At 40.2% G+C, this 27,413-nt stretch overlaps 1 protein-coding gene across 1 annotated transcript in view; it reads right to left on the bottom strand.

The window, feature by feature from the left end:
• Nucleotides 1–1,020: 1,020 nt before the first annotated feature.
• fsip1 (fibrous sheath interacting protein 1) overlaps nucleotides 1,021–27,413 on the bottom strand; it is a 71,759-nt gene continuing 45,366 nt past the window's right edge. Inside the window, exons 10-11 of the mRNA XM_063007840.1 lie at nucleotides 24,145–24,270; nucleotides 1,021–1,275 (exon numbers count right to left, since the gene is read on the bottom strand). Coding sequence (XP_062863910.1) covers nucleotides 1,027–1,275; nucleotides 24,145–24,270 — 375 coding nt within the window. The 3' untranslated portion in view covers nucleotides 1,021–1,026. The remainder of the gene's footprint in view (nucleotides 1,276–24,144; nucleotides 24,271–27,413) is intronic.

Below are 27,413 nucleotides of genomic sequence, written 5' to 3' on the forward strand. Positions count from 1 at the left end.
CCTGTTTTCTGATTCCTGAATGTGTCTTTCATCCTCTTTCTTCAGTATCCAGGCTTTACATCTTCAAATCTAATTCATAAACTGTATTTTTTCTGTACTTTTGATGCATTATTAACCCTTATTTGTCTTCAACAAGACTAATTTGGCTCAATTCAATGGCCAGGGTCCTTTCTGTGTTCCCCGTTCCGTTGTTCCCCACAAGCCCAAAGACACGGTCAGGCCAGTTTGAGGTACTAAAATTACCCTAAGTGTGAGTATGTGTGTGTGTGTGTGTGTTTGTGCATTTGCCCTGTGGCAACCTGTATGGGGTGTTTCCTGCCCTTCGCCCAATGAATCGGACCCTGACCAGGATAAAGCGCTGGTAAAACAGACATTGAATAAACACATGAATAACTGGCAGAATATATTATGGTAAAAAATTGCATATACACTGACCAGTCATAACATTATGACCACTGACAGGTAAAGTGAATAACACTGATTATCTCTTCATCACGGCACCTGTTAGTGGGGTGGGATATATTAGTCAGCAAGTAAACATTTTATCCTCAAAGTTGATGTGTTAGAAGCAGGAAAAATGGGCGAGCGTAAGGATTTGAGCGAGGGAATCTCCAAAACTGCAGCTCTTGTGGGGTGTTCCCGGTCTGCAGTGGTCAGTATCTATCAAAAGTGGTCCAAGGAAGGAAAAGTGGTAAACCGGTGACAGGGTCATGGGCGGCCAAGGCTCACTGATGCAGGAGCGAAGGCTGGCCCGTGTGGTCCGATCCAACAGACGAACTACTGTAGCTCAGATTGCTGAAGAAGTTAAAGCTGGTTCTGATTGAATATTAGAAAGGTGGTCATAATGTTATGTCCAATCGGTGTATTTTAGAGGGATAAATAATTTGTTGCAGTATACTAAATGGATTTAAAACTAACAAATTGACACCAGCAACATGTGGTTAAATTAAGGCTAATTATCTCTTAAGCTATCATGACGTTTTAACATATTGAGGTTAGTTTCTCTGGTTCTGTCTAGACTAATGTTTAACATGTGTTTATTACTGCTAGGTTGTCAGTTCTTGCTTCTTCACTCAGATCAGGAGTGATGGGGCTTCCACAAGCTTCCAGCAGCAACTCTGAAAGGGCAGAACTTGATAGAGTTGGCGTGCTGACCAGCAGAGACACGGTTCCACTTTCCAGAGGTCTGGAGTCTGGCAACTCATCCATATCTTGAGTGCTCAGGGCCATCTCACATTCTAACAGCAGGTTCCTCATCTGCTCTTCACTTAACCTCTGCAAGAACAAACACAATTTAAAAAGCTATATCTTACTTCTAAATGCTTTAAAATAACTTGTTAAATGCTAAATTTTAGTAGTCTATCAAATTCTAATAAGCAAACAGATTCAGCTTAAGGTAATAAAATACAACTGTACAAGCCCTGTCCTTATATACACTGATCAGCCATAACATTAAAACCACCTCCTGGTTTCTACACTCACTGTCCATTTTATCAGCTTCAATTACCATACAGGAGCACTTTGTAGTTCTACAATTACTGACTGTAGTCCATCTGTTTCTCTACAAACTTTTTTTAGCCTGCTTTCACCCTCTTCTTCAATGGTCAGGACCCCCACAGAGCAGGTATTATTTAGGTGGTGGATGATTCTGTGTTGTGCTGGTATGAGTGGATCAGAACCAGTCCACTCACTGTCCACTCTATTAGACACTCCTACCTAGTTGGTCCACCTTGTAGATGTAAAGTCAGAGACGATCGCTCATCTATTGCTGCTGTTTGAGTTGGTCATCTTCTAAAAAAATTTTTTACAAATAACACTATTAACAAATGTTGTTGATTTAGTTTGGTTTTTAGTTGCACTATCCAACTTCTATTAAACTACTACTCTGACATTCTCCTGTAAAATTTCTAAATAATATTATTAAATCATTTATTCCCTTCATGACTGCAATTTGTGCAGACATCAAAGTAAACCCAAACTGAGGTACTACCAACACCATGCTTCAAAGTTGAATAGCATAGAACGTGTATTCAATCTTAAAGAATGCATTCATATTCATTTTAAAAGCACCATAAAACTAAAGGTCATCTTTTGAAAATGTCATTTTATTAATACTAGTTTCTGTTGTGGGCGGCACGGTGGCTCGGTGGGTAGCACTGTCGCCTCACAGCAAGAAGATCCTGTGTTCGATCCCGAGGCAGGGCGGTCCAGGTCCTTTCTGTGTGAAGTTTGCATGTTCTCCCCGTGTCTGTGTGGGTTTCCCAAGGAGCTCCGGTTTCCTCCCACAGTCCAAAGACATGCAGTCAGGTTAATTGGAGACACTGAATTGCCCTATAGGTGAATGTGTGTGTGTATGTGTGTGTCTGCCCTGTGATGGAGTGGCGCCCCGTCCAGGGTGTTACTGTGTGCCTTGCACCCATTGAAAAGCTAGGATAGTCTCCAGCATTTTACATTGCTCATTGTGCTTTTGGTGTCTTATATTTACATTCCTGGCAAAATTCTGTTCATTTTTAGACTGTTTCTTATTGTTGATTTAGGGAAAAACATCTATCTATCTATCTATCTATCTATCTATCTATCTATCTATCTATCTATCTATCTATCTATCTATCTATCTATCTATCTATCTATCTATCTATCTATCTATCTATCTATCTATCTATCTATCTATCTATCTATCTATCTATCTATCTATCTATCTATCTATCTATCTATCTATCTATCTATCTATCTAATCTATCTAATCTATCTAGACTTGTGAAAGCTATTATACCAGACCATAAATGGTTAAATATTAGTATTAATATCAGACCATACTTGTAAGCAGCTAATTCAGAAATTAATTAGTACATTTTAAGTGCCATTGTACATTTGATGCTTTAAACCTACTCCTTATCAAATTCTTTTGAGCTACTTACACTGGATCTGTCCTTAAAAAAAAAGCCCAGGATTAGTCTTGGAAAAAAACAGTCAGTGGCCGTATACAGGTCAAGTTGTCGAGCAGATTGTTTTTGTATCTGGATGTAGTTGGAATCATTGCTTGTTTTTCTAGCCGGAGTTTTGATAAGTCTCCATTGAATGCTTAGGGACTATGTAGAGCAAAGCTGGTTTATCAAACAAGACCGCAAAGATTACCCTGAGAATTAATAGCCTCAACGTTGTGTATAGCCAGCTTTCCACTCCTGGAACTGAACGGTGGATGACGCATTTTTTGCCTTCAGATAAAACCTCTCGTCTGGTTTGATAAAGCACATTTGTGGTCTGAATTGTATCCTCTACATACCTTCATCAAATCCCCTGTGTCTAGTTAACAAAACAATCAAATAGAGTCTGGTGGGTATGACCCTCTTGTTCCATTACATTACGTTACTTGATGACACAAATCTGACAATGTCTCTTATCTCTACCATTAGATTACTGGTCTGTGTTAAAAGATCAGAGAAATTCGATTGTTTCTTTCTATCAAAGCCACTTAGGGTGTCTTGTCATACCAAGGCTGGAGTATAGCAGCTCTCTGCTGGCAAATCTTCTTCTGTCCACTATCAGACCCCTGCAACTAATTCAAAATGCAGCTGCCTGCAATCAACCCAAATGTTGCCACATCACCCGACTGTTGCTCTTTCTTCACTTTCTGTTAGACTTCCTGTAGTTGCCAACATTCAATTTACAACCCCAAATAAAAAGTTGGGACAGCATGAAAAATGCAAATAATAAAAAACACAAAGTTTCTTACATTTACTTTGACTTTTATTTGATTGCAGACAGGATGAACCTGAGATATTTCATGTTTTATCTGCTCAACTTCATTTCATTTAATAATAAACATCCATTCCTGCATTTCAGGCCTGCAACACATTTCAAAAAAAGTTGGGACAGTAAAGCATTTACCACTTTGTAATGTTGCCATTCCTTTTCACCACACTTAAAAGTTGTTTTTGCACCGAGGATACCAAGTGATTTAGTGTTTTAGCTTTTATTTTGTCCCATTCTTCCTGCAAACACGTCTTAAGATGTGCAACAGTACGGGGGGTCGTCGTTGTCGCATTTTTTCATTTCAAAATTCCCCACACATTCTCTATTGGGGACAGGTCAGGACTGCAGGCAGGCCAGTCCAGTACCCGTACCCTTTACTTCCACAGCCATGCCTTTGTAATGTGTCTTGTTGAAAAATGCATGGACGTCCCTGGAAAAGATGACGTCTTGAATATCAGTCTGGATGGTCCTTTTTGTCTTTGGTCCGGAGCACACGACATTCATTTTTTCTAAAAAAAAAAAAGACCTGGAATGCTGATTCATCTGACCACAATACACGTTTTCACTGTGTAATGGTCCATCCTAGATGCCTCCGAGCCCAGAGAAGTTGACGCCGCTTCTGGACATGGTTAACATAAAACTTTACTGTGCAAAAAAGAAGCCTTAAGTGGCATTTGTGCATGTAACTCTGTATTGTAGTGCTTGACAAAGGTTTGCCAAAGTAATCCCTCACCCATGTGGTTATATCAGCTATTGTTGAGTGGTGGTTCTTGATGCAGTGCCGTCTGAGGGATCAAAGATCACTGAACAGCTTAAGCTTGCTCTCTTGGCCTTTACGCACTGAAATTCCTCCTGATTCCTTGAATCGTTTAATGATATTATGCACTGTAGAGGGAGAAATATGCAAATCCCTTCCAATCTTTCTTTGAGGTACATTGTTTTTAAACATTTCAATAATTTCCTCATGCAACTGTTGACAAACTGGAGATCCTCTGATCATCTTTGCTAATCAAAGACTCAGCCTTTCCTGGATGCTGCTTTTGTACCAAACCATGATTACAATCACCTGTTGACATCACCTGTTTGGAATCACATCATTATTTTGTTTTTTCACCTCATTACTAGCCCTAAATTGCCCCTGTCCCAACTTTTTTTGGAATGTGTTGCAGGCCTGAAATGCAGGAATGGAGGTTTATTAACAAATGAAATGAAGTTCAATATCTTGGGTTCTTTTTCTTATTTTGGGTTGTAAAACAAAGATGCTTGCCTACAAAATAGACCAGCCTCGACCTATCTTGGAAAACTAATCAAACCCTGTGTTGATTACCACATACCCTTCAGGCCACAAGTGTACCTCAGAACTTCAGAACTTAAGACACTTAATCAGAACTTAAGAAAGACAGGTATCAAGGCTATTCCCCGTACTGTCACCCAGATAGTGGAATAAACTTTCTCTGTCTGTTCAAACAGCCAAGTCTCACGCCATCATCAAAAGACGATTAAACACCCACCACTTTACTAAGAACTTTTGTTCTAACAGGGTTTCGGGAGAAATGTGTTCTTAGACTATTCGTCTATTTGCACTAGAGTAAGGAAATGCTTACTGAGAGAGCACTGAGAGAGTCTGCTAAATGCTGTAAACGTAAATGTTCAAATGCCCAAAAATAGCTCTTCTATTTCTGCTTGAGGGATGGTAGAATACCAGCATTCCTTGGTCTCCTCTGAAGCCCATCGGGCTCTTCCCAAGACCAATGACATAGGCGTTTTGACTTAGACCCTGACTGTGATGTAGGACATGCCGTTTTCTGGAGCTGTCTGTCAAGGCCATCTGCCTCAGGCCATAATTGGAGGGGTGGTGTTTCTAAATTTAACTCTCTTGTAATCAGTTGAATCACTGTGGTTTCTTCTGTGATTATTCTGTTTAAATTCCACTCATCTTTTTTTCTAAACTGTCAGGACAGGCTCCGTACACTTGATGAATGTCCATGGACCTGACCTTCAACCTTTAAAGTTACATAATGGAAACATTTGTTTAAGGAAGACCCGCTGTCATTAACACAGTTAACAGCAGCAATCATCAAGTTTCATTATTTTGTTAGTACAGAGTTAAGCCTGGTGTTACTTTACATGACATAAAAATTCAGCTCAGATATGGAACCTAAGTAGTAAGAGCAAAATATTCAGCAGTAAATACATTATATTGCCAAAAGTATTCACTCACCCATCCAAATCATTGAATTCAGGTGTTCCAATAACTATCATGGCCACAGGTGTATAAAACCAAGCACCTAGGCATGCAGATTGCTTCTACAAACATTTGTTAAATAATGGGTCGATCAGTGAATTCCAGCGTGGTACCATGATAGGATGCCACCTGTGCAACAAGTCCAGTCGTGAAATTTCCTCGCTACTAAATATTCCACAGTCAACTGTCAGTGGTATTATAACAAAGTGGAAGCGATTGGGAACGACAGCAACTCAGCCATGAAGTGGTAGCCACGTAAAATGACAGAGATGCAGTGGTGTAAAGCATGCCGCCACTAGACTCTAGAGCAGTGAAGACGTGTTCTCTGGAGTAACGAATCACGCTTCTTCGTCTGGCATTCCGATGGATGAGTCTGGGTTTAACGGTTGCCAGGAGAACGGTACTTGTCTGACTGTATTGTGCCAAATCTAAAGTTTGGGTGGAGGGGGGATTATGGTGTGGGGTTGTTTTTCAGGAGTCGGGCTCGGCCCCTTAGTTCCAGTGAAAGGAACACTTAATGCTTCAGCATACCAAGAGATTTTGGACAATTTCATGCTCCCAACTTTGTGGGAACAGTTTGGGGATGGCCCCTTCCTGTTCCAACATGTCTGCGTACCAGTGCACAAAGCAAAGTCCATAAAGACATGGATGAGTAAGTCTGGTGTGGAGGAACTTCACTGGCCTGCACAGATTCCTGACCTCAACCCGATAGAACACCTTTGGGATGAATTAGAGCGGAGACTGCGAGCCAGGCCTTCTCGTCCAACATCAGTGTCTGACCTCACAAATGCGCTTCTGGAAGAATGATCAAAAATTCCCATAAACACACTCCTAAACCTTGTGGAAAGCCTTCCCAGAAGAGTTGAAGCTGTTATAGCTGCAAAGGGTGGGCCGATATCATATTAAACCCTATGGATTAAGAATGGGATGTCACTCAAGTTCATTTGCGTGTAAAGGCAGACGAGCGAATACTTTTGGCAATATAGTGTATCTGGCCAAAAGTATGCACCATAAGAATGTTGATAACATTAAGATCTTGGAAATTACCTGCAGGCACACACCTTTTAAAGTCTTTAAAGTTTTGTTTTTTTCAATGAATGGAATTATCCAGGAATGAGGTTTTGAGTCAGTTAAAAAATAAATCAATTTATTTTGAAGCGCCTGCAGTGCTCAGATTGCACAACAGTCTATTACTCTCACATGTGCTATCAGCCGATTAAGCATTGTATATGGATATAATTGGCAATGAAAGAGGGAGAAATGAAACACTGCAATGGATTAATGTCCTGTCTGGGGTATTCCTGACTAGTGTAACAGACCACTGCACCACTCCAGCTCTTGCAGAAATGAGCATTGTTATGTGCAATATTACAACCCTAAATCAGAAAAAGTTGGGACAGCATGGAAAATGCAAATAATAAAAAACACAAAGTTTCTTACATTTACTTTGACTTTTATTTGATTGCAGACAGGATAAACCTGAGATATTTCATGTTCTATCTGCTCAAGGTTGGGACAGTAAAGCATTTACCACTTTGTAATGTTGCCATTCTTTTTCAACAAACTTAAAAGACATTTCAGCACCGAGGAGACCAAGTGATTTAGTGTTTCAGCTTTTATTTTGTCTCATTCTTCCTGCAAACACGTCTTAAGATGTGCAACAGTACGGGGGGTCGTCGTCGTCACATTTTTCGTTTCAAAATTCTCCACACATTCTCTATTGGGGACAGGTCAGGACTGCAGGCAGGCCTTTGTAATGTGTTCAGCATGTGGACCTGGCTTTTGGACTTGTTGCTGACAACAATGTCTGGATGGTCCTTTTCGTCTTTGGTCCAGAGGACAAGGTGTCCACTTTTTTCCACAAAAAAGACCTGGAATGCTGATTCATCTGACCACAATACACGTTTCCACTGTGTGATGGTCCATTCTAGATGCCTCCGAGCCCAGAGAAGTCGACACTACTTCTGGACATGGTTAACATAAGGCTTCTTTTTTTGCACAGTAAAGTTTTAAGTGGCATTTGTGCATGTAACTCTGTATTGTAGAGCTTGACAAAGGTTTGACAAAGTAATCCCTCACCCATGTGGTTATATCAGCTATTGTTGAGTGGCGGCTTTTGATGCAGTGCCGTCTGAGGGATCAAAGATCATTGGCGTTTAGCTTAAGCTTACGCCCTTGGCCTTTATGCACTGAAATGTTTTCCCGATTTCTTGAATCGTTTAATGATATTATGCACTGTAGAGGGAGAAATATGCAAATCCTTTCCAGTCGTTGTTTGAGGTTCATTGTTTTTAAACATATCAATCATTTTCTCATGCATTTGTTGACAAACTGGAGATCCTCTGATCATCTTTACTCATTAAAAAGCCTTTCTTGGATGCTGCTTTTGTACCAAACCATGATTACAATCACCTGTTGACATCACCTGTTTGGAATCACATCATTATTTAGTTTTTTTTACCTCATTACTAGCCCTATAGAATGTGTTGCAGGCCTGAAATGCAGGAATGGATGTTTATTAATTAATGAAATGAAGTTGATCAGACAAAACATGAAATATCTCAGGTTTATCCTGTCTGCAATTAAATCAAAGTCAAAGTAAATGTAAGAATGTTTTTTATTATTATTTGCATTTTTCACGCTGTCCCAACTTTCTCTGATTTGGGATGGTACTATATTATTAGTAATAAAGGGTAACACTTTTGCAAATTGGGGCTAAAACTGGGTAAACATAAATTCTAACATAGAATGATGGGCAACAACCCTAACAATGTGTCTTTATGAGATACCTTAGGATTTGAATAGGTTGAACTGATAGTTTTACACAAAATTGCCTGAACTGACCTGCATTATTGTTATACCATATATATATATATATATATATATATATATATATATATATATATATATATATATATATATATATATATTATAACAGCCTGACAAAGTGACAATATTCCAAACTCCACTTTTCATATGATAACAGTTGTGTATTAAATCAATCACTACTTCTTAAAAAAACAGGTCAGCTGCTTTTGATTGGACACTGACTTTTTGTGCTGAGATCTTGTGCTGGCCTGGGGAAAACATGCCTTTGGATCAGGGATTTATGTGTTTGAACACGCTGGAACTTAAACAGTTGCAAAGACTCTTGCAGCTATCTTTGTAAGGAGTAGACGAATTGCAGAGACGTGTTAAATACTAGCCAATGGTGTGAAGTCTCTAGATAACTGCTTAAAAGTTTCCTGGCACGATTAATGTTAGCTTTATAGGTGCCCAATGCTCCAGACATGCCTAATGCTCCATACTGCTGTGGTGCATACCAGCATACAAAAAGCTATAGGAAATTTTTACACTGAATAGAAGTAGCAAGCTGGGCTTCGGTTTAACTATAAAATGTGCAGCTGACCCAGTCGTCTAGCCATCACAATTTGGCCCTTGTCAAACTCGCTCAAATCCTTACGCTTGCCCATTTTTCCTGCTTCTAACACATCAGCTTTGAGGATAAAATGTTCCCTTGCTGCCTAATATATCCCACCCACTAACAGGTGCCGTAATAAAGAGATAATCAGTGTCATTTACTTCATAATGTTATGCCTGGTCGGTGTATATGTGAAGGCACCACTGATGCTTATAAGGCTTATAATGGTATTTTGGAGAGACAAATGCTCCCATCAAGATAATGTCTTTTCCTAGGAACTCCATGAGTCACAACAGTGTGGCTTCGTAGACGTAGAGTGTGTGTGCTTGACTGGTCTGTCTGCAGTCCAGATTTGTCCCCTGTTGAAAATGTATGGTGCAGCATGGCGCATCAGACAACAGAGACCATGGACTGTTTAGCATTAATAATGCTGTCAAAATGTAATAAGGTACAATAAAATACAATCAATACATACAATACGATAAGGTTTAAATACATTCAAAATTTATGATTATTTATCATTAAATAATAAATATCAGGAATTTGCTTTGTGGACATGGTCAAGCACATTTAGGCTACTTTTTTCCTTAAATTTTTTTAGCCACTGACTTTTCCACTTTTCATTCTTTGCATCACAGATCATCATGAACCCTGTACAGATCCATAAACAATAGGTTTCTGCGTTTCATAACAATTAATTTAATATGCTGCTCAGTACTGTTTTATCCTCTATCTTTCATTTTTATACCTTGCTAAGCTAGAGCCAGCCACCTCAGCTGACCTGCCTATGCTGCCTTCAGTAAATACTAATATGTTCATATTAAAGCTATATATACAGAGAATTTTAAATAGAAATATACAGTACACTGATCAGCCATAACATTAAAACCACCTCCTTGTTTCTACACTCACTGTCCATTTTATCAGCTCCACTTGCCATATAGAAGCACTTTGTAGTTCTACAATTACTGACTGTAGTCCATCTGTATCTCTGCATGCTTTGATACGCTGTTTGAGTTGGTCATCTTCTAGACCTACATCAGTGATCACAGGATGCTGCCTATGAGGCACTGTTGACTGGATATTTTTGGTTGGTGGACTATTCTCAGTCCAGCAGTGACAGTGAGGTGTTCAAAAACTCCAGCAGCGCTGCTGTGTCTTATCCACTCATACCAGCACAACACACACTAACACACCACCACCATGTCAGTGTCACTGCAGTGCTGAGAATGATCCACCACCCAAATAATACCTGCTCTGTAGTGGTCCTGGGAGAGTCCTGACCATTGAAGAACAGCATGAAAGGGGGCTAACAAAGCATGCAGTGAAACAGATGGACTACAGTCAGTAATTGTAGCACTACAAAGTGCATCTGTATGGTAAGTGAAGCAGATAAAATGGACAATGTGTAGAAACAAGGAGGTGGTTTTAATGTTATGACTGATTGGTGTATACACACAGTACAAACTTTCTTTGCATTATCTGTTGTGTTTTTGCTCAGAGGTCTCGCCTCCTCACATCCTGGATTACACAGCATAAAAGCAAAGTCAGTCTTGACTGGTTTGATCAGAAAGAATCCTGTGTCCTGAGAGCATGAGTATTTATCTAAGGCATTTATCGAAGCCATCTGGAATAGCCTGCATCAGCTTCCTCAGTCTTTTTAAAGAGAGGCATAGTTATCCACCTTCCTCGCTGTGAAAATGTTATGAAACTGAAAGATGGCACTTCAAAGCAGTTCCCCACCTGCATGTTTGATAGCATTTTCTGCAAAAGCAAGAAAACGTGGCAAGACATAGAACTGCATCTAAATTTACTTTCCTCTGCTTCATACCATACATTTTGTTCTTCCTTTAAAAATGTGAAAACTATGCATAGTTGCCCTAAATAATGTACCATTTGTTTCTCCCTCATTTATGACAATTAGTTTGCTCTGCTCTGGGTTCTAGTGAGTCTGGAACCTGAGCACAAAGGCACTGAAACAGCCCCATACCATGACAGACCCTGGCTTTTGGACTTTTTCTCTTTTGTCTTTTTACAAGAAAGACCTGGAATGCAGATAAATCTGACCACAATACACATTCCACTGTGTAATGGTCCATCCTAGATGCCTCCGAGCCCAGAGAAGTCGACGCCGCTTCTGGACATGGTTAACATAAGGCTTCTTTTTTGCACAGTAAAGTTTAAAGTGGCATTTGTGCATGTAACTCTGTATTGTAGTGCTTGACAAAGGTTTGCCAAAGTAATCCCTCACCCATGTGGTTATATCAGCTATTGTTGAGTGGTGGTTCTTGATGCAGTGCCGTCTGAGGGATCAAAGATCACGGGCGTTCAGCTCAAGCTTGCACCCTTGGCCTTTACACACTTAAATACCTCCTTATTCCTTGAATGGTTTAATGATATTATGCACTGTAGAGGGATAAATATGCAAATCCCTTCCGATCTTTCATTGAGGTACATTGTTATTAAACATTTCAATAATTTTCTCACACATTTGTTGACAAACTGGAGATTCTCTGATCATCTTTACTCATACAAAGACTCAGCCTTTCCTGGATGCTGCTTTTGTACCAAACCATGATTACAATCAGTTTTTTCACCTCATTACTAGCCCTAAATTTCCCCCATCCCAACTTTTTTGGAATGTGTTGCAGGCCTGAAATGCAGGAATGGAGGTATATTAACAAATAAAATGAAGTTCAAACTGTATGCAATCAAATAAAAGTCAAACTAAATGTAAATTTTGTTTGCATTTTCCATACTGTCCCAACTTTTTCTGATTTGTGGTTGTACTTTCCATTTTTAATAATGCACTAAATGGTACTCAGAGAACAAGTTAAAGCCTCTGATCTTTTACATTTGTGTCCTAGCTTGTGCCATTTCACAACTTTATTCTACAGTAGAACCCATTTGAAAGCACCTTCTCTACCATGGTAAATTCTTTTCAATATGATGTATTACTAGTAGTGGAATCCTTAATAAGCCAGCCAGTTTGATTATGTCATTCTGAAGAAATCAAAATCACCACAACTGATTACAGTTGTGGGCCAGTTAGCATGGTGTGTGAGATCTGGAATGCAATTGGTTGAATCTGAGCAAGTTTAGAACATCCTACCACAAACCCCATTCAGAGCTTGTTTGACTTAAATCCAAGATTAAAAACATATGAAGACACAAGGGATTATATTAGCATAATTACACTGATCAGCCATAACATTAAAACCACCTCCTTGTTTCTACACTTACTATTTTATCAGCTCCACTTATAGAAGCACTTTGTAGTTCCACAATTACTTACTATAGTCCATCTGTTTCTGTACATACCTTTTTAGCCTGCTTTTAACCTGTTCTTCAATGGTCAGGACCTCCACAGAGCAGGTATTATTTAGGTGGTGGATCATTCTCAGCACTGCAGTGACACTGACATGGTGGTGGTGTATTTGTGTGTGTTGTGCTGGTATGAGTGGATCAGAACCACTGTCCACTCTATTAGACATTCCTACCTAGTTGGTCCACCTTGTAGATGTAAAGTCAGAGACGATCGCTCATCTATTGCTGCTGTTTGAGTTGGTCATCTTCTAGACCTTCATCAGTGGTCACGGAACGCTGCCCATAGGGCGCTGTTGGCTGGATATATTTTTGGTTGGTGGACTATTCTCAGTCCAGCAGTGACAATGAGGTGTTTAAAAACTCCAGCAGCATTGCTGTGTCTGATCCACTCATACCAGCACAACACACACTAACACACCACCACCATGTCAGTGTCACTGCAGTGCTGAGAATGATCCACCACCCAAATAGTACCTACCATTGAAGAACAGCATGAAAGGGGGCTAACAAAGCATGCGAAGAAACAGATGGACTACAGTCAGTAGTTGTAGAACTACAAAGTGCTTCTATATGGTAAGTGGAGCTGATAAAATGGACAGTGAGTGTAGAAACAAGGAGGAGGTTTTAATGTTATGGCTGATCGGAGAAAATGACAATATCAGCACTATTATATTGTATTATGTTGATCATCCTCTGTAGAAACAGCAAGCACACTGTCCAAGAACAGGGAGACGTCTTCTACTTTGCTATTAAGACAGAATTAGAATACATCCTGTCTCACAAGTCTAACATTTTCCATTTATGCTGACAAAAAGATAAATAATATTAGGCTGAGTAAGAACAGACAGACCTTAAACTAACACATCTTGTCCTCAACTCTTTGGAACGTGAGCTGTAGATGAGGGAAAAAAGAAAAATCAACAATGTCTTAATAAGGAAAACTATAAGACATTTAGAACTGATAATTAAGCACCAGCTGGTCTGGAAAACATTTGAAAAGTGTCTGTATTTATAAGAAAAGAGATTCCATCACTATGAATTGCTTGACTAAACAGTGTGTATTTTCACCCTGTTCCAGTGCTCCTGGTATAGGCTTTAGACCTACCATAAGCCTGAACAAGATAAAGCAGTTCTGTAGTACTGTAATCAACCAATATGCTTTACTAGTCTACTACACAAGAGTTTCCTATGGATACTCTGGTTTCTACTCCCCTACTAAAATACAACCCCAGATCAGAAAAAGTTGGGACAGCATGGAAAATGCAAAAAAATGCAAATTTACTTTGACTTTTTTCATTGCAGACAAGATGAACCTGAGATATTTCATGTTTTGTCTGGTCAACTTCATTTCATTTATTATTAAACATCCATTCCTGCATTTCAGGCCTGCAACACATTCCAAAAAAAGTTGGGACAGTAAAGCATTCACCACTTTGTAATGTTGCCATTCCTTTTCACCACACTTAAAAGACGTTTTGGCACCGAGTCCCATTCTTCCTGCGAACACGTCTTAAGATGTGCAACAGTACAGGGTCGTCGTACCCTCGTACCCTCTTCTTCCATAGCCATGCCTTTGCAATGTGTGCAGCATGTTGTTTTGCATTGTCTTGTTAAAAAATTTATGAACGTCCCTTGAAAAGATGACGTCTTGAAGGCAGCATATGTTGCTCTAAGATCTCAATGTACTTTTCTGCGGCGGTTCCTGATACAGTGCCGTCTGAGAGATCGATGATCACAGGCGTTTAGTTTAAGCTTGCGCCCTTGGCCTTGATGCACTGAAATTCCTCTCGATTCCTTGAATGGTTTAATGATATTATGCACTGTAGAGGGACAAATATGCAAATCCCTTCTAACCTTTCTTTGAGGTACATTGTTTTTAAACATTTCAATTATTTTCTCACGCATTTGTTGACAAACTGGAGATCCTCTGATCATCTTTGCTTCTTCCTGGATGCTGCTTTTGTACCAAATCATGATTACAATCACCTGTTGACATTACCTGTTTGGAATCACATCATTATTTAGTTTTTCACCTCCATACTAGCCCTAAATTGCCCCCGTCCCAACGTTTTTTGGAATGTGTGTGGACCTGAAATACAGGAATGGATGTTTATTAATAAATGAAATGAAGTTGAGCAGATAAAACATGAAATATCTCAGGTTCATCCTGTCTGCAATCAAATAAAAGTCAAAGTAAATGTAAGAAACTCTGTGTTTTTATTTTATTTGCATTTTCCATACTGTCCTAACTTTATCTGATTTGAGGTTGTAGCCCATATGCATTTGCCTAAGTAGAGAGGATTCTAATAAGACATCAAACTTATAAGGCAGGTTATTCAGACACACTATTTAGACAGCGATTACCGTGATTGTCACAGCTTTCGCTTACTAAGCTAACACAGTTAGCCTCAGGCCATTCAAACCAATGGGCTGAGGCGGCACAACCCACCAGCATGCCAGCTTACATCTCCCTTTGTATACCAAAAATGGTTTAATTGTCAGACAAGCCCAAATTTGCTAATAAATGACACCAGTACACCATTATACAATATAAAAATCTGCGATAATTTATTTACATTTGAAAGGAACTTAGTTCGTTGCTCCGCATTCGTCCACCATATTTGCCATTTTTGTGCTGCACTTATTGCTGGGATTGTTTTATACTGTAGCTTCAAAATAAGGCAGCATTTTAAGGCATTTAAGAATTCAGACAGAAAATTCATGATACAACAACTAAACATACAACTAAGTATTAAGTCGAAGAAGGACATCCAGCATAAAAACTGTGTCAAAGCCAGTATGTGGACCAGATTGATCTGCAGTGGAGATTTTTTGACCCAAATACAGAGGACATCTGTTACTATGATCTCTTTCCAAAAAAAACAGCAGTCAAAATGAGGTAATAATTTAAAATCCTGTGTTCAGGGGTAGTTCAGGGGTAATTGAAGACAGTCTCTTTAATTTAAACACAACTGTGCGCACTGGATTGACAAAGGCTATTTAGTTAGCAGTGCAATCCAAATCTGTCATGTAGATAAACATTTTACTGACCTTTTGATTGATTCTTACTGGCTAACTAAATAAAAAATCTGATTGTTATTTTGTACTACATTAGCAAAAAATCAGCAATTGATTTTTGTCCCAAACAAACAACATTAACAAGCAATACTAGGATCACTATTAATGATTGTAAGTGGTAAAACATTTTTAGAAAAGTTGCCTTAACTTTGACACAAACTAGTCACTCAACACGCTGTAAAAAATTTGCACTAGTCATACACCACATATCGATATTATCGATACCAACGTTGGTATTGGTATCGGATCGATACTAGTGTGATGGGATCGATACTTTAGTTTTACTTTTTCTCCGCTACATTTAGTACGTTTCTCCTGTTTCATCAGAAAGTAAAGATCATGTCTGTACAGACTCGCTCCCCTCACATCTTACATGCTCACCTCGCTCCTCCCCTCCTGCTCTGCTGTGTTTGTTGTGGTACCATCATGCTGTTATAATCCTAACAGACATCAGTACGTTGGTAGGCACTGGAAGATTGTAAGTTTTTGAGTACTTTGCTTTGCAGATACAGAAATAGGGGAAATTTTATGGAAATAATAGTGTAAACTATACGGACGCACCTTACGCACATGAATCGGAGCACGCATAGTGAGGCTCTTATTCCGTTTTTTGGTGAATGAGAGCTCTTTTCTTTTGACTTTGTGCTTATAAATGTAAACAGAATAGCATAGATTTTTTATTTTAAATTAACAAGGACACACATATTCGATCACTATTAAAAATTTACAAATGTATTAACCCAGCAAACACAACTATGCGTTAGCCACTTTGTGATGATACGCCCTGATGGTAAAGTTGTGAGAAAGTAAAGCACCAGAAACAAGAAATTGGACCGCTTTAAACAACTGAATTTATCTACAACCTTACTGAGAGCAGCTACTTACAAAAATGTTTGTATTACAATAATACACTTAAATGTCATGAAAATTCATTCAGATTTAGCAATTTGAAAATGCATCTATCTTAATTATTAAAAAGTATCGGTATCAGTATCGATATCGGCGATACTGGCCCTGTATTTACTTGGTATCGGATCGATACCAAATTTTGCAGCATCGCACACCAGTACTAGTCATATGTTCACATTCTACTGTAGCTTTTTTACAAACTGATCCCCATAAAAATGTGATTGAATGGTCCAGCTATTTACCATGTCTGATCATAAATAAGATTTAACAAAACAGTGCAATAACAGACCTTGTCAATACCTCAATACTGTGGCTTAATTATAACTACTAGCCTTGTATAAAATCTGCATCTCTGGGCTGAAGGTGCATCTAATCCAGTAATTAAAAGACTATTAAGTGTAAACTGAGGTTTAACAACAAGTTTAAAGTTTTCTTCCAGAGCTGGTCCAGCTGTAAAACCAAGATGTGGTGTGAATGAGTGTGGTTAGGTCTAAAGATGTGACCAGCTGGAAGAAAACCGTGTGATTTCTGTGGATTATAGGATACAGAGACTGGGCCGGGCTTTGCAATAGTGGTCTGGTTAGATTTAACAGAAGGTGACAGTACAGCTAGCCAAACCAGCAACAATGCCCATAGGACTTATAAGAACATATAAAAACCAAAGTGTGTCAGAACATTTTAACAACTTTCAAGTCAAGAACAAACCGTGACCCGTGTAATTTACTCAGGTTAGAAAATGTGACACACTTTGGAATTAATCTATTGAGAGCCCTAATACATACATACATTTTTGCTTTTCATTTTACTAGCAATTAGAAAATTTCTGGCCTGTAAAGCTGAAAGATGCTTAGGGAATAAGTTCATGCCTGATTTTTGAAACATAATCTTGGATTTAACAGATCCAGAACAAGGTTTACAATATTATAAGTCAATGCAAGCGAGTGGTTAATTACTTGCTACCAATATAATAAAACATGAGCCATGGCAAGAAGACCATTTAATTGACCTCACATGAAAACATGACAGTTTTATAGATATTAAAACATTATGACCACCTTCCTAATATTGTGTTGGTCCCCTGTTTGTTGCCAAAACAGCCCTGACCGGTCGAGGCATGTACTCTACTAGACCCCTGAAGGTGTGCTGTGGTATCTGGCACCAAGATGTCAGCAGCAGATCCTTTATAACTGGCACCCGACCATCCACGTGATGTAAAAGAAAACGTGATTCATCAGACCAGGCCACCTTCTTCCGATGCTCACGTGCCCATTGTTGGCGCTTTCGGAGGTGGACAGGGGTCAGCATGGGCACCCTGACTGGTCTGCAGCTATGCAGCCCCATACGCAACAAACTGTGATGCACTGTGTACTCTGACACCTTTCTATCAGAACCAGCATTAACTTCTTCAGCAATTTGAGCTACAGTTTCTCGTCAGTTGGATCGGACGACACGGGTCAGCCTTCGCTCCGCACGTGCATCAACGAGCCTTGGCTGCCCATGACCCTGTCGCCGGTTTACCACTGCTCCTTCCTTGGACCACTTTTGATAGATACTGACCACTGCAGACCGGGAACACCCCACAAGAGCTGCAGTTTTGGAGATGCTCTGACCCAGTCGTCTAGGCATCACAGTTTGGCCCTTGACAAACTTGCTCAAATCCTTATGCTCGCCCATTTTTCCTGCTTCTAACATCAACTTTGAGGATAAAATGTTCACTTGCTGCCTAATATATCCCACCCAAGGTTAAAACAGGTGCCGTGATGAAGAAATACTCAATGTTACTCAATTCACCTGTCAGTGGTCATAGTGTAATGCCTGGCCGGTGTATACATATATGTTATAATTCTGATTAAACAAAAAGTATATCTTGCATTGACAGAAAAAAAAAATTAGCCAATGGGAACCACAAAATGTTGAATTAAGCAAAAAGGGCATACATTGCAACAGTTGGTATCTTCATTTGGTATCCTCAGATTAAAATGTATAATTAGTAGGATAGCTGACTGTAACACAATGGTTAAAAATATTTAACCGCCTAAAGAAAATAAGGACTTAAGACCTTGAACATTCCTGGACACCACTGGGACTATGAAACTTACAGTGCAGCAGCAAACCAGCCTGGCATGAGAGAAAGCCCAAGATTTGCTCCAGAGGCCTGAGCAATCTCACCGGGACAAAGAAGAAAAACCCCTGTGTTACTAAACAAGACTGAATATAGAATGACCTGATAAAAGCTGGGGCAAATGTGTCAGTGTCAACCATAAAAATATCACCTACTTTATAAAGACCACATGGCAGGATGATTGGGTCAACTGAAATATACCAGAAGGAATTCAGTTGGCCTGCAAAGTTCTGGGACACAGTTGTATTAAGTGACGAATTAAAACTGGAATTGTCCATATGGATCAGCGGGGTGTCTGACACCAGACAAATCAAGGCTTATGACCAGAAGAGCACGATTAAGCATAGTGGTGGGTCAGTGATGATGTGGGGATGTTTTTTTTTTGCATACCTTTGCTTCTACTAAGTTCTACTACTACTTTTTAAAGGCAAAGCGATGTTCCAAATACAACCCCAAATCAGAAAAAGTTGGGACAGCATGGAAAATGCAATTTTATTTGATTGCAGACAGGATGAAGCATATATATTTTATGTTTTATCTGCTCAACTTCATTTCATTTACTAATAAACATCCATTCCTGCATTTCAGGCCTGCAACACATTCCAAAAAAAGTTGGGACAGTAAAGCATTTACCACTTTGTAATGTTGCCATTCCTTTTCACCAGACTTAAAAGACCTTTTGGCACAGAGGAGACCAAGTGATTTAGTGTTTCAGCTTTTATTTTGTCTCATTCTTCCTGCAAATACGTCTTAAGATGTGCAACAGTACGGGGTCGTTGTTGCCGCATTTTTGTTTTTAAATTCTTTTAATACACATTTTCTATTGGGGACAGGTCAGGCCAGTCCAGTACCCGTACCCTCTTCTCCTGCAGCCATGCCTTTGTAATGTGTGCAGCATGTGGTTTTGCATTGTCTTGTTGAAAAATGCATGGACGTCCCTGGAAAAGATGACGTCTTGAAGGCAGCATATGTTGCTCTAAGATCTCAGTGTACTTTTCTGCATTAATGCTGCCATCACAGAAGTGTAAATGACCTTTGCCAAGGGCACCGACACATCCCCATACCATGACAGACCCTGGCTTTTGGACTTGTTGCTGATAACAGTCTGGATGGTACTTTTCGTCTTTGGTGCGGAGCACACGGCGTCCATTGTTTCCAAAAAAGACCTGGAATGCTGATTCATCTGACCCCAATACACGTTCGACTGTGTGATGGTCCATCCTAGATGCCTCCGAGCCCAGAGAAGTCGACGCCGCTTCTGGACATGGTTAACATAAGGCTTCTTTTTTGCACAGTAAAGTTGTAAGTGGCATTTGTGCATGTAACTCTGTATTGTGGTGCTTGACAAAGGTTTGCCAGAGTAATCCCTCACCCATGTGGTTATATCAGCTATTGTTGAGTGGTGGTTCTTGATGCAGTGCCGTCTGAGGGATCAAAGATCACAGGCGTTCAGCTTAAGCTTGTGCCCTTGGCCTTTACGCACTGAAATTCCTCCAGATTCCTTGAATCGTTTAATGATATTATGCACTAGAGAGAGAAATATGCAAATCCCTTTCAATCTTTCTTTGAGGTACATTGTTTTTAAACATTTCAATAACTTGGCCATCTTTGCTCATCAAAGACTGGATGCTGCTTTTGTACCATACCATGATTACAATCACCTGTTTGGAATCACATCATTATTTAGTTTTTTTTAGCTCATTACTAGCCCTTAATTGCCTTCGTCCCAACTTTTTTTGGAATGTGTTGCAGGCCTGAAATGCAGGAATGGAGGTATATAAACAAATGAAATCAAGTTGAGCAGACAGAATTATTTGCATTTTCCATACTGTCCCACATTTTTCTGAGTTGTGGTTGTAGTACTGAGGTGGGGGGTTGAATAATATTAAACATTTGTTAACTTAAAATTACGTCAATTCATGATACTAAATTTGCTTACTATAAATATTCTTTATTTGTTGACTGAGACTTCTTGTACATTTTTATTCAATTCTATACAACTATAAGTTGTAGTCCTGGATTAGTATTACATTTTGCTTTAATTTTTTATGCTTTTCTGTGTAATAACAATCTGAATCTTTCATAATAGAAACTTAATTTTTTCCAAATAAATAGAAATAAAAATATAACAAACTGGTGCACATACTTTTAAAAGACTTATAAACAAATTCCTTTTTAGCAACACAACAAACTTTTACCCACATTGAGGAATACAGTCCTTTTAACATTACTTTCCTGAAATCTAATACATAAACATACATATCGGGTTATTACTATTGCTAAATAACATTGTCATGCTCCAATAATCTTAATACTAAGCAAAAACAAACAACCTAAAATATAAACAGTTGTTGTTTTTGAGAGCACAGTTGTGAGGGTTGGTTTGGTTAGATGTCTGAAGCATTTTACCTCATCAACTAAGACACAAGTCAAAAAGTGCTTTGCACTGCCAAGCTTGGACAGCTTCTGTGTAACCAAGCAGCAAACATAACATCTGTAGGCAGGCTAGGGATTTAGGGAGCAGCTCTTGAGAAAGCCCGGTTTTGGCTTTTAAAAGTAAGCGAGCAGTAATGCTAATAAAGCTAATCCATTTTATTTAATGTTCTTTTTTTCTTCTTTATTGTCGTTTTTCTTTTGTAATGCACACCAGTTCATAAAAAAGCACTTTTGTTGTTAGTGGGAGGTTGTAGATCTATGAGGCATAGACACATAGATCTGAATCCCATCGGTTACTAAGACCAGAATCATCCTGTGCCAAAACTGATTCACCTTCAAACTATGCCAGTTGAATCTACACTAGACAAAACATACAGATGGAACACCTAATTCTACATAACAAACTCCTAACTCATATTGCTTACTGTTAACAAAGCATGAATTTATTTACATTGTGGAGCAGTGTGTCCATTTTATCAGCTCCTCTTACCATATAGAAGCACTCTGTAGCTCTACAATTACTCACTGTAGTCCATCTGTTTCTCTACATACCATTTAGCCTGCTTTCAACCTGTTCTTCAATGGTCAGGACCCCCACAGGACCACTACAGAGCAGGTATTGTTTAGGTGGTGGATCATTCTCAGCACTGCAGTGACACTGACATGGTGGTGGTGTGTTAGTGTGTGTCGTGCTGGTATGAGTGAATCAAACACAGCAATGCTGCTGGGGTTTTTATACACCTCACTGTCACTGCTGGACTGAGAATAGTCCACCAACCAAAAATATCCAGCCAACAGCACCCTGTAGGCAGCGTCCTGTGACCACTGATGAAGGTCTAGAAGATGACCAACTCAAACAGCAGCAATAGATGAGCCATCGTCTCTGATTAATGTCTAATTAAGTAACTAACTCCAGCAGTGCTGCTGTGTCTGATCCACTCATACCAGCACAACACACACCAGCTGAGATCATCCACCACTTAAATAATACCTCCTCTGTGGTGGTCCTGTGGGGGTCCTGACCATTGAAGAACAGGGTAAAAGCAGGCTAAAAAGATATGTAGAGAAACAGATGGACAACAGTCAGTAATTGTACTGTAGAACTACAAAGTGCTTCTATATGGTAAGTGGAGCTGATAAAATGGACAGTGAGTGTAGAAACAAGAAGGTGGTTTTAATGTTATGGCTGCTCAGTGTAAATTGTCCATTTTTTAAGTACGTTGTTTAAAATGATCCAGACATCAGACAGACTTAAGCCTGTCCCTCCCTCAATGTGATCTGGGTTGTCCGATTTGTGTTCTAAAAATGAGCAAGAGACAGGCTAAATGGAGGAACAGTATTATGACCATGTGCCTTGCCTAAAGAATATAAAATATACAGTATATTTACCTAATTTACCTAATGGATACAAAATCAGAAGACTTTAACAGTCATAGCATTTACAGGTTTTCAAAATGTAGTCATTTGGCATTTGGTAGTCGCTATTATCCAAAGAAACTTTCAATTTAGGCTTAAGAGCCCCGCTCAAGAGCACGGCAGTGGCAATTTGTCAGAGGTGGGGCTTAAACCACCAACCCCACATGTCGCCACAAAAAGCTATTTTAAACCTAAACATGATTATTATTAGACCCATGTAAAAAACCCTCAGACATAACTGACTAGCAACCATGACCCAGTCTAAAAACAACATATACACCAACCAGGCATAACATTATGACCATTATGTGTTAGAAGCAGAAAAAATGGGCAACCGCAAGGATTTGAGCGAGTTTGACAAGGGCCAAACTGTGATGGCTAGACGACTGGGTCAGAGCATCTCACTCCATCTCCAGAGCAGCTCTTGTGGGGTGTTCCCAATCTGCAGTGGTCAGTATCTATCAAAAGTGGTCCAAGGAAGGAACAGTGGTAAACCGGCGACAGGGTCATGGGCGGCCAAGGCTCATTGATGCACATGGGGAGAAAAGGTTGGCCCGTATGGTCCGATCCAACAGACGAGCTACTGTAGCTCAAATTGCTGAGTCAGAATACACAGTGCATCACAGTTTGTTGCGTATGGGGCTGCATAGCCGCAGACCAGTCAGGATGCCCATGCTGACCCCTGTCCACCGCCGAAAGTGCCAACAATGGGCGAGTGTCGGAAGTGAGTGTCGGAACTGGACCACGGAGCAATGGAAGAAGGTGGCCTGGTCTGATGAATCACGTTTTCTTTTACATCACGTGGATGGCCGGGTGCGTGTGCATTGCTTACCTGGGGAACACATGGCACCCGGATGCCCTATGGGAAGAAGGCAAGCCGGCGGAGGCAGTGTGATGCTTTGGGCAATGTTTTGCTGGGAAACCTTGGGTCCTGCCATCCATGTGGATGTTACTTTGACACGTACCACCTACCTAAGCATTGTTGCAGACCATGTACACCCTTTCATGGAAACAGTATTCCCTGATGCAGGATAATGCGCCCTGCCACAAAGCAAAAATGCTTCAGGAATGGTTTGAGGAGCACAACAACGAGTTTGAGGTGTTGACTGTGCTGGACAAACAAGTCCAATCCATGGAGGCCCCACCTCACAACTTATAGAAGTTAAAGGATCTGCTGCTAACATCTTGGTGCCAGATACCACAGCACATCTTCAGGGGTCTAGTGGTGTCCATGCCTCGACAGGTCAGGGCTGTTTTGGCAGCAAAAGGGGGACCAACATAATATTAGGAAGGTGGTCATAATGTTATTGACTGATAGTATCTTAGATGTAAGTTAGATGTACAGGTTCACTACATGTCAGAGGGAAAGTGTTCGGTGTGGCTCAATGTGGATTTCCCTGTGCTAGTTTAAGTGAAGCATTGCCTCTTTGAACTCACAGCTGTGTGCTGGCTCTGTGCGAGCTGTTCCAGCTGCTGCTGGATTTCGCGCAGACTCTCTTCCTGCCCTCTCGTCTCCTTCATATCCCGTAGGACCCTCTCACCTGGCTCTTCACCTCTTCGCCCCTGATACGCAGCAGAAGACAAGCATTTGTTAACACTCATGACACTCACTCATTTGTATAATTTTCAAGTCTTTACTAAATAGGTCACTGATGAATGGTGAGAAAAAAACTGTTTAAATATGTCATATGTCACTGGCCAAAGTTCTGTCAGCCTTAAATACCAATTCACTGCCAGAATTGTAATTCTAAACAGCAGGACTTCTGCAAAGTTCAAACAGCTCAATATAAAAGTACATGGAATAACTTGCAAAATGGTTCATTCTTTCTAGCAAAACAGCTCAGAGTTGAAGAGTAACTAACCAGCACTTCATTTTTCCTCCCTTACGTTACATTTGTTGGCTATCTGAAGTAAATGAAGAAAGGATCTACGAGTGTGTTACACTGAATTATGAGTGGTGGAAGCTGAACGTTTTGGGTTTTGTACTAAAAACCAAAAAGTTGAGAGTTCAAATTCCTGGGCTGCCAGGATTAAGACCCTTAACCTGTAAGTGCTTTACTTTAAAGCTAGACAGGATTTTCTGATGCGGAGGGGCCGGCACCAACAGGAAACTTCAAAAATACAATTAATTGCAGGGCAGCACACGCATACACCGATCAGGCATAACATTAAAACCTCCTCCTTGTTTCTACACTCACTGTTCGTTTTATCAGCTCCACGTACCATATAAACGCACTTTGTAGTTCTACAATTACTGACTGTAGTCCATATGTTTCTCTGCATGCTTTGTTAGCCCCCTTCCATGCTGTTCTTCAATGGTCAGGACTCTCCCAGGACCACTACAAACTAGGTATTATTTAGGTGGTGGATCATTTTCAGCACTGCAGTGACACTGTCATGTATGAGTGGATAAGACACAGCAGCGCTGATCAAGTTTTTAAATACCTCACTGTCACTGCTGGACTGAAAATAGTCCACCAACCAAAAATATCCAGCCAACAGCGCCCCGTGGGCAGCGTCCTGTGACCACTGATGAAGGTCTAAAAGATGACCAACTCAAACAGCAGCAATAGATGAGTGATCGTCTCTGACTTTACATCTACAAGGTGGACCAACTATGTAGTAGTGTCTAATGGAGTGGACAGTGAGTGGACACGGTATTTAAAAACTCCAGCAGTGCTGCTGTGTCTGATCCACTCATACCAGCACAACACACACCAGCTGAGATCATCCACCACTTAAATAATACCTGCTCGCCCGCTCAGGTGGCGCAGCGGTAAAAAGACACGCTGCAACCAGAGCTGGATTCTGAGTACATCGTATCCAATCCAGCTCTGCCTTAGCGGTTCGAGGCTGAGTGGCTGTATGAGCAACGATTGGCTGGTTGCTCAGTTGGTGGGCCGGACAAAGAATCGCATGTGGGTCTCTCTCTGTCAGAATGCAATTACGACCTCTGCCGGCTGATTAGAGGCGCCTACACAGAGATGAGGAAGAGTGCCCTTAGGGTGTGTCTCTCCGCATGCAACGCTAGGTGGCGCCACACACATCAATGTGTGGGTGGCAAAAATGCATCCGGCTGCTGCCCATGTTTCGGAGGGGATATGGGTTAGCTTCGATCTCCTCGGTCAGGGCAGGGTGTGGCATAGACAGAGAGGAAGCACGATGCAAATTGAACAATTGGATGCACTAAAGGGGGAGAAAAAGGGGAAAAAATAAAAATACAAATAAATAAATAAATAATACCAGCTCTGTGGTGGTCCTATGGGGGTCCTGACGTTTGAAGAACAGGGTGAAAGCAGGTTAAAAAGGTTTGTAGAGAAAAAGATGGACTACAGTCAGTAATTGTAGAACTACAAAGTGCTTCTATATGGTAAGTGGAGCTGATAAAATGGACAGAGTGTAGAAACAAGGAGGTGGTTTTAATGTTATGGCTGATCGGTGTATCTATTTACTTGAGGTAATTCAGAGTAGCTAGTCCAATTATTGGCATGTTTTTAAGGTGGTAGAAAACCAGAGTACCTACACAAAGAAATACACACAGGGTAAACTTGCAAAACACCTTGCATCCAGTCTTGCTTTTTCCCACTACATGGTGTGCCATCGAGCTAGATGTTAGATTGTTTCTTCTTTGTACAGAGGCATGGCTGTAATTAAGGCCCTACCTAAATCACAGATGTGAAAATCGCGTCTCGCATCATGGACTGTAAAATAAGTGTTTCCCGTGTAATATGCAATTTGCTATGAATGCTGTTTCATTTGCGTAGCATTCAATTGCCTCACATTTACTGGTTAATTTGCACTATGAGGTGGTCCTAGTCCACTTCTGCTTTAGTTTTTGGACATCTTTTTTCCACCTCCATGCTTCACAGCTGGTATGAGGTTCTTGTGCTCAAATGCGGTGTTTGGTTTGCGGCAAACATGTCTTCTGTTACTGTAGCCAAATAATTCAACTTTGGATTCATCATTCCAGAAGTCCTGGTCTTTGTCTAGGTGTTCTCTGGTAAACTGTAGTCTTGCCCTGATGTTTTATTTTTTTTGACAGCAAGGGTTTCCTCCTTGCAGACCTCCCATGAAAATCAAATTTGTGCAGTCTCTTTCTGATGGTAGATGCCTGTGCCTTGACATCAACTGTGGCAAGAGCTACCTGTAGGTCCCGTGATGACATTGTAGGATTATTGGAGACTTCTTTACGCATCTTGTGGTCTGCTCTTGGGCTGAACTTGCTAGGACGGCCTGACCTGGCCATGTTGGCAGTTGTTTTAAATGTTCTCCGTTTGTAAATGATTTTCCGGACAGTGGAACGGCTGATTTCTAATTGTTTTGAGATCTTTTTAAATCCCCTCCCAGACTCATATGCATCTACAACGTTCTTTCTGAAGGCCTCAGAAAGCTCTTTAGATCTCACCATGGTGATAACACTCACTTCAACAATCAAGAGCAAACCAAACTAATGTCTGAGGTTTAACTAAAACTTTAAAGTCCTCTAACGATGGTCTAATCATTGCAGCTGATGTGGTGCACCAGATTCTGATTTTAGACATTTTAAGTAGTAATAAATGTGGGGGTGTTCTAACTTTTTCCTCACAATCGATTTCCATTTTTGTTTATTACATTTTACAACTTGAGTTTAAAATAATTTTTTGTTTGTTTTTGTTTAGTTATATAAGCTCCATCTCTCAGTACTGTTCAAATGAAGCTCAAATGTT

The sequence above is a fragment of the Trichomycterus rosablanca genome, chromosome 13, assembly GCF_030014385.1.
Source record: "Trichomycterus rosablanca isolate fTriRos1 chromosome 13, fTriRos1.hap1, whole genome shotgun sequence".
NCBI classification, from domain to species: Eukaryota; Metazoa; Chordata; class Actinopteri; order Siluriformes; family Trichomycteridae; genus Trichomycterus; species Trichomycterus rosablanca.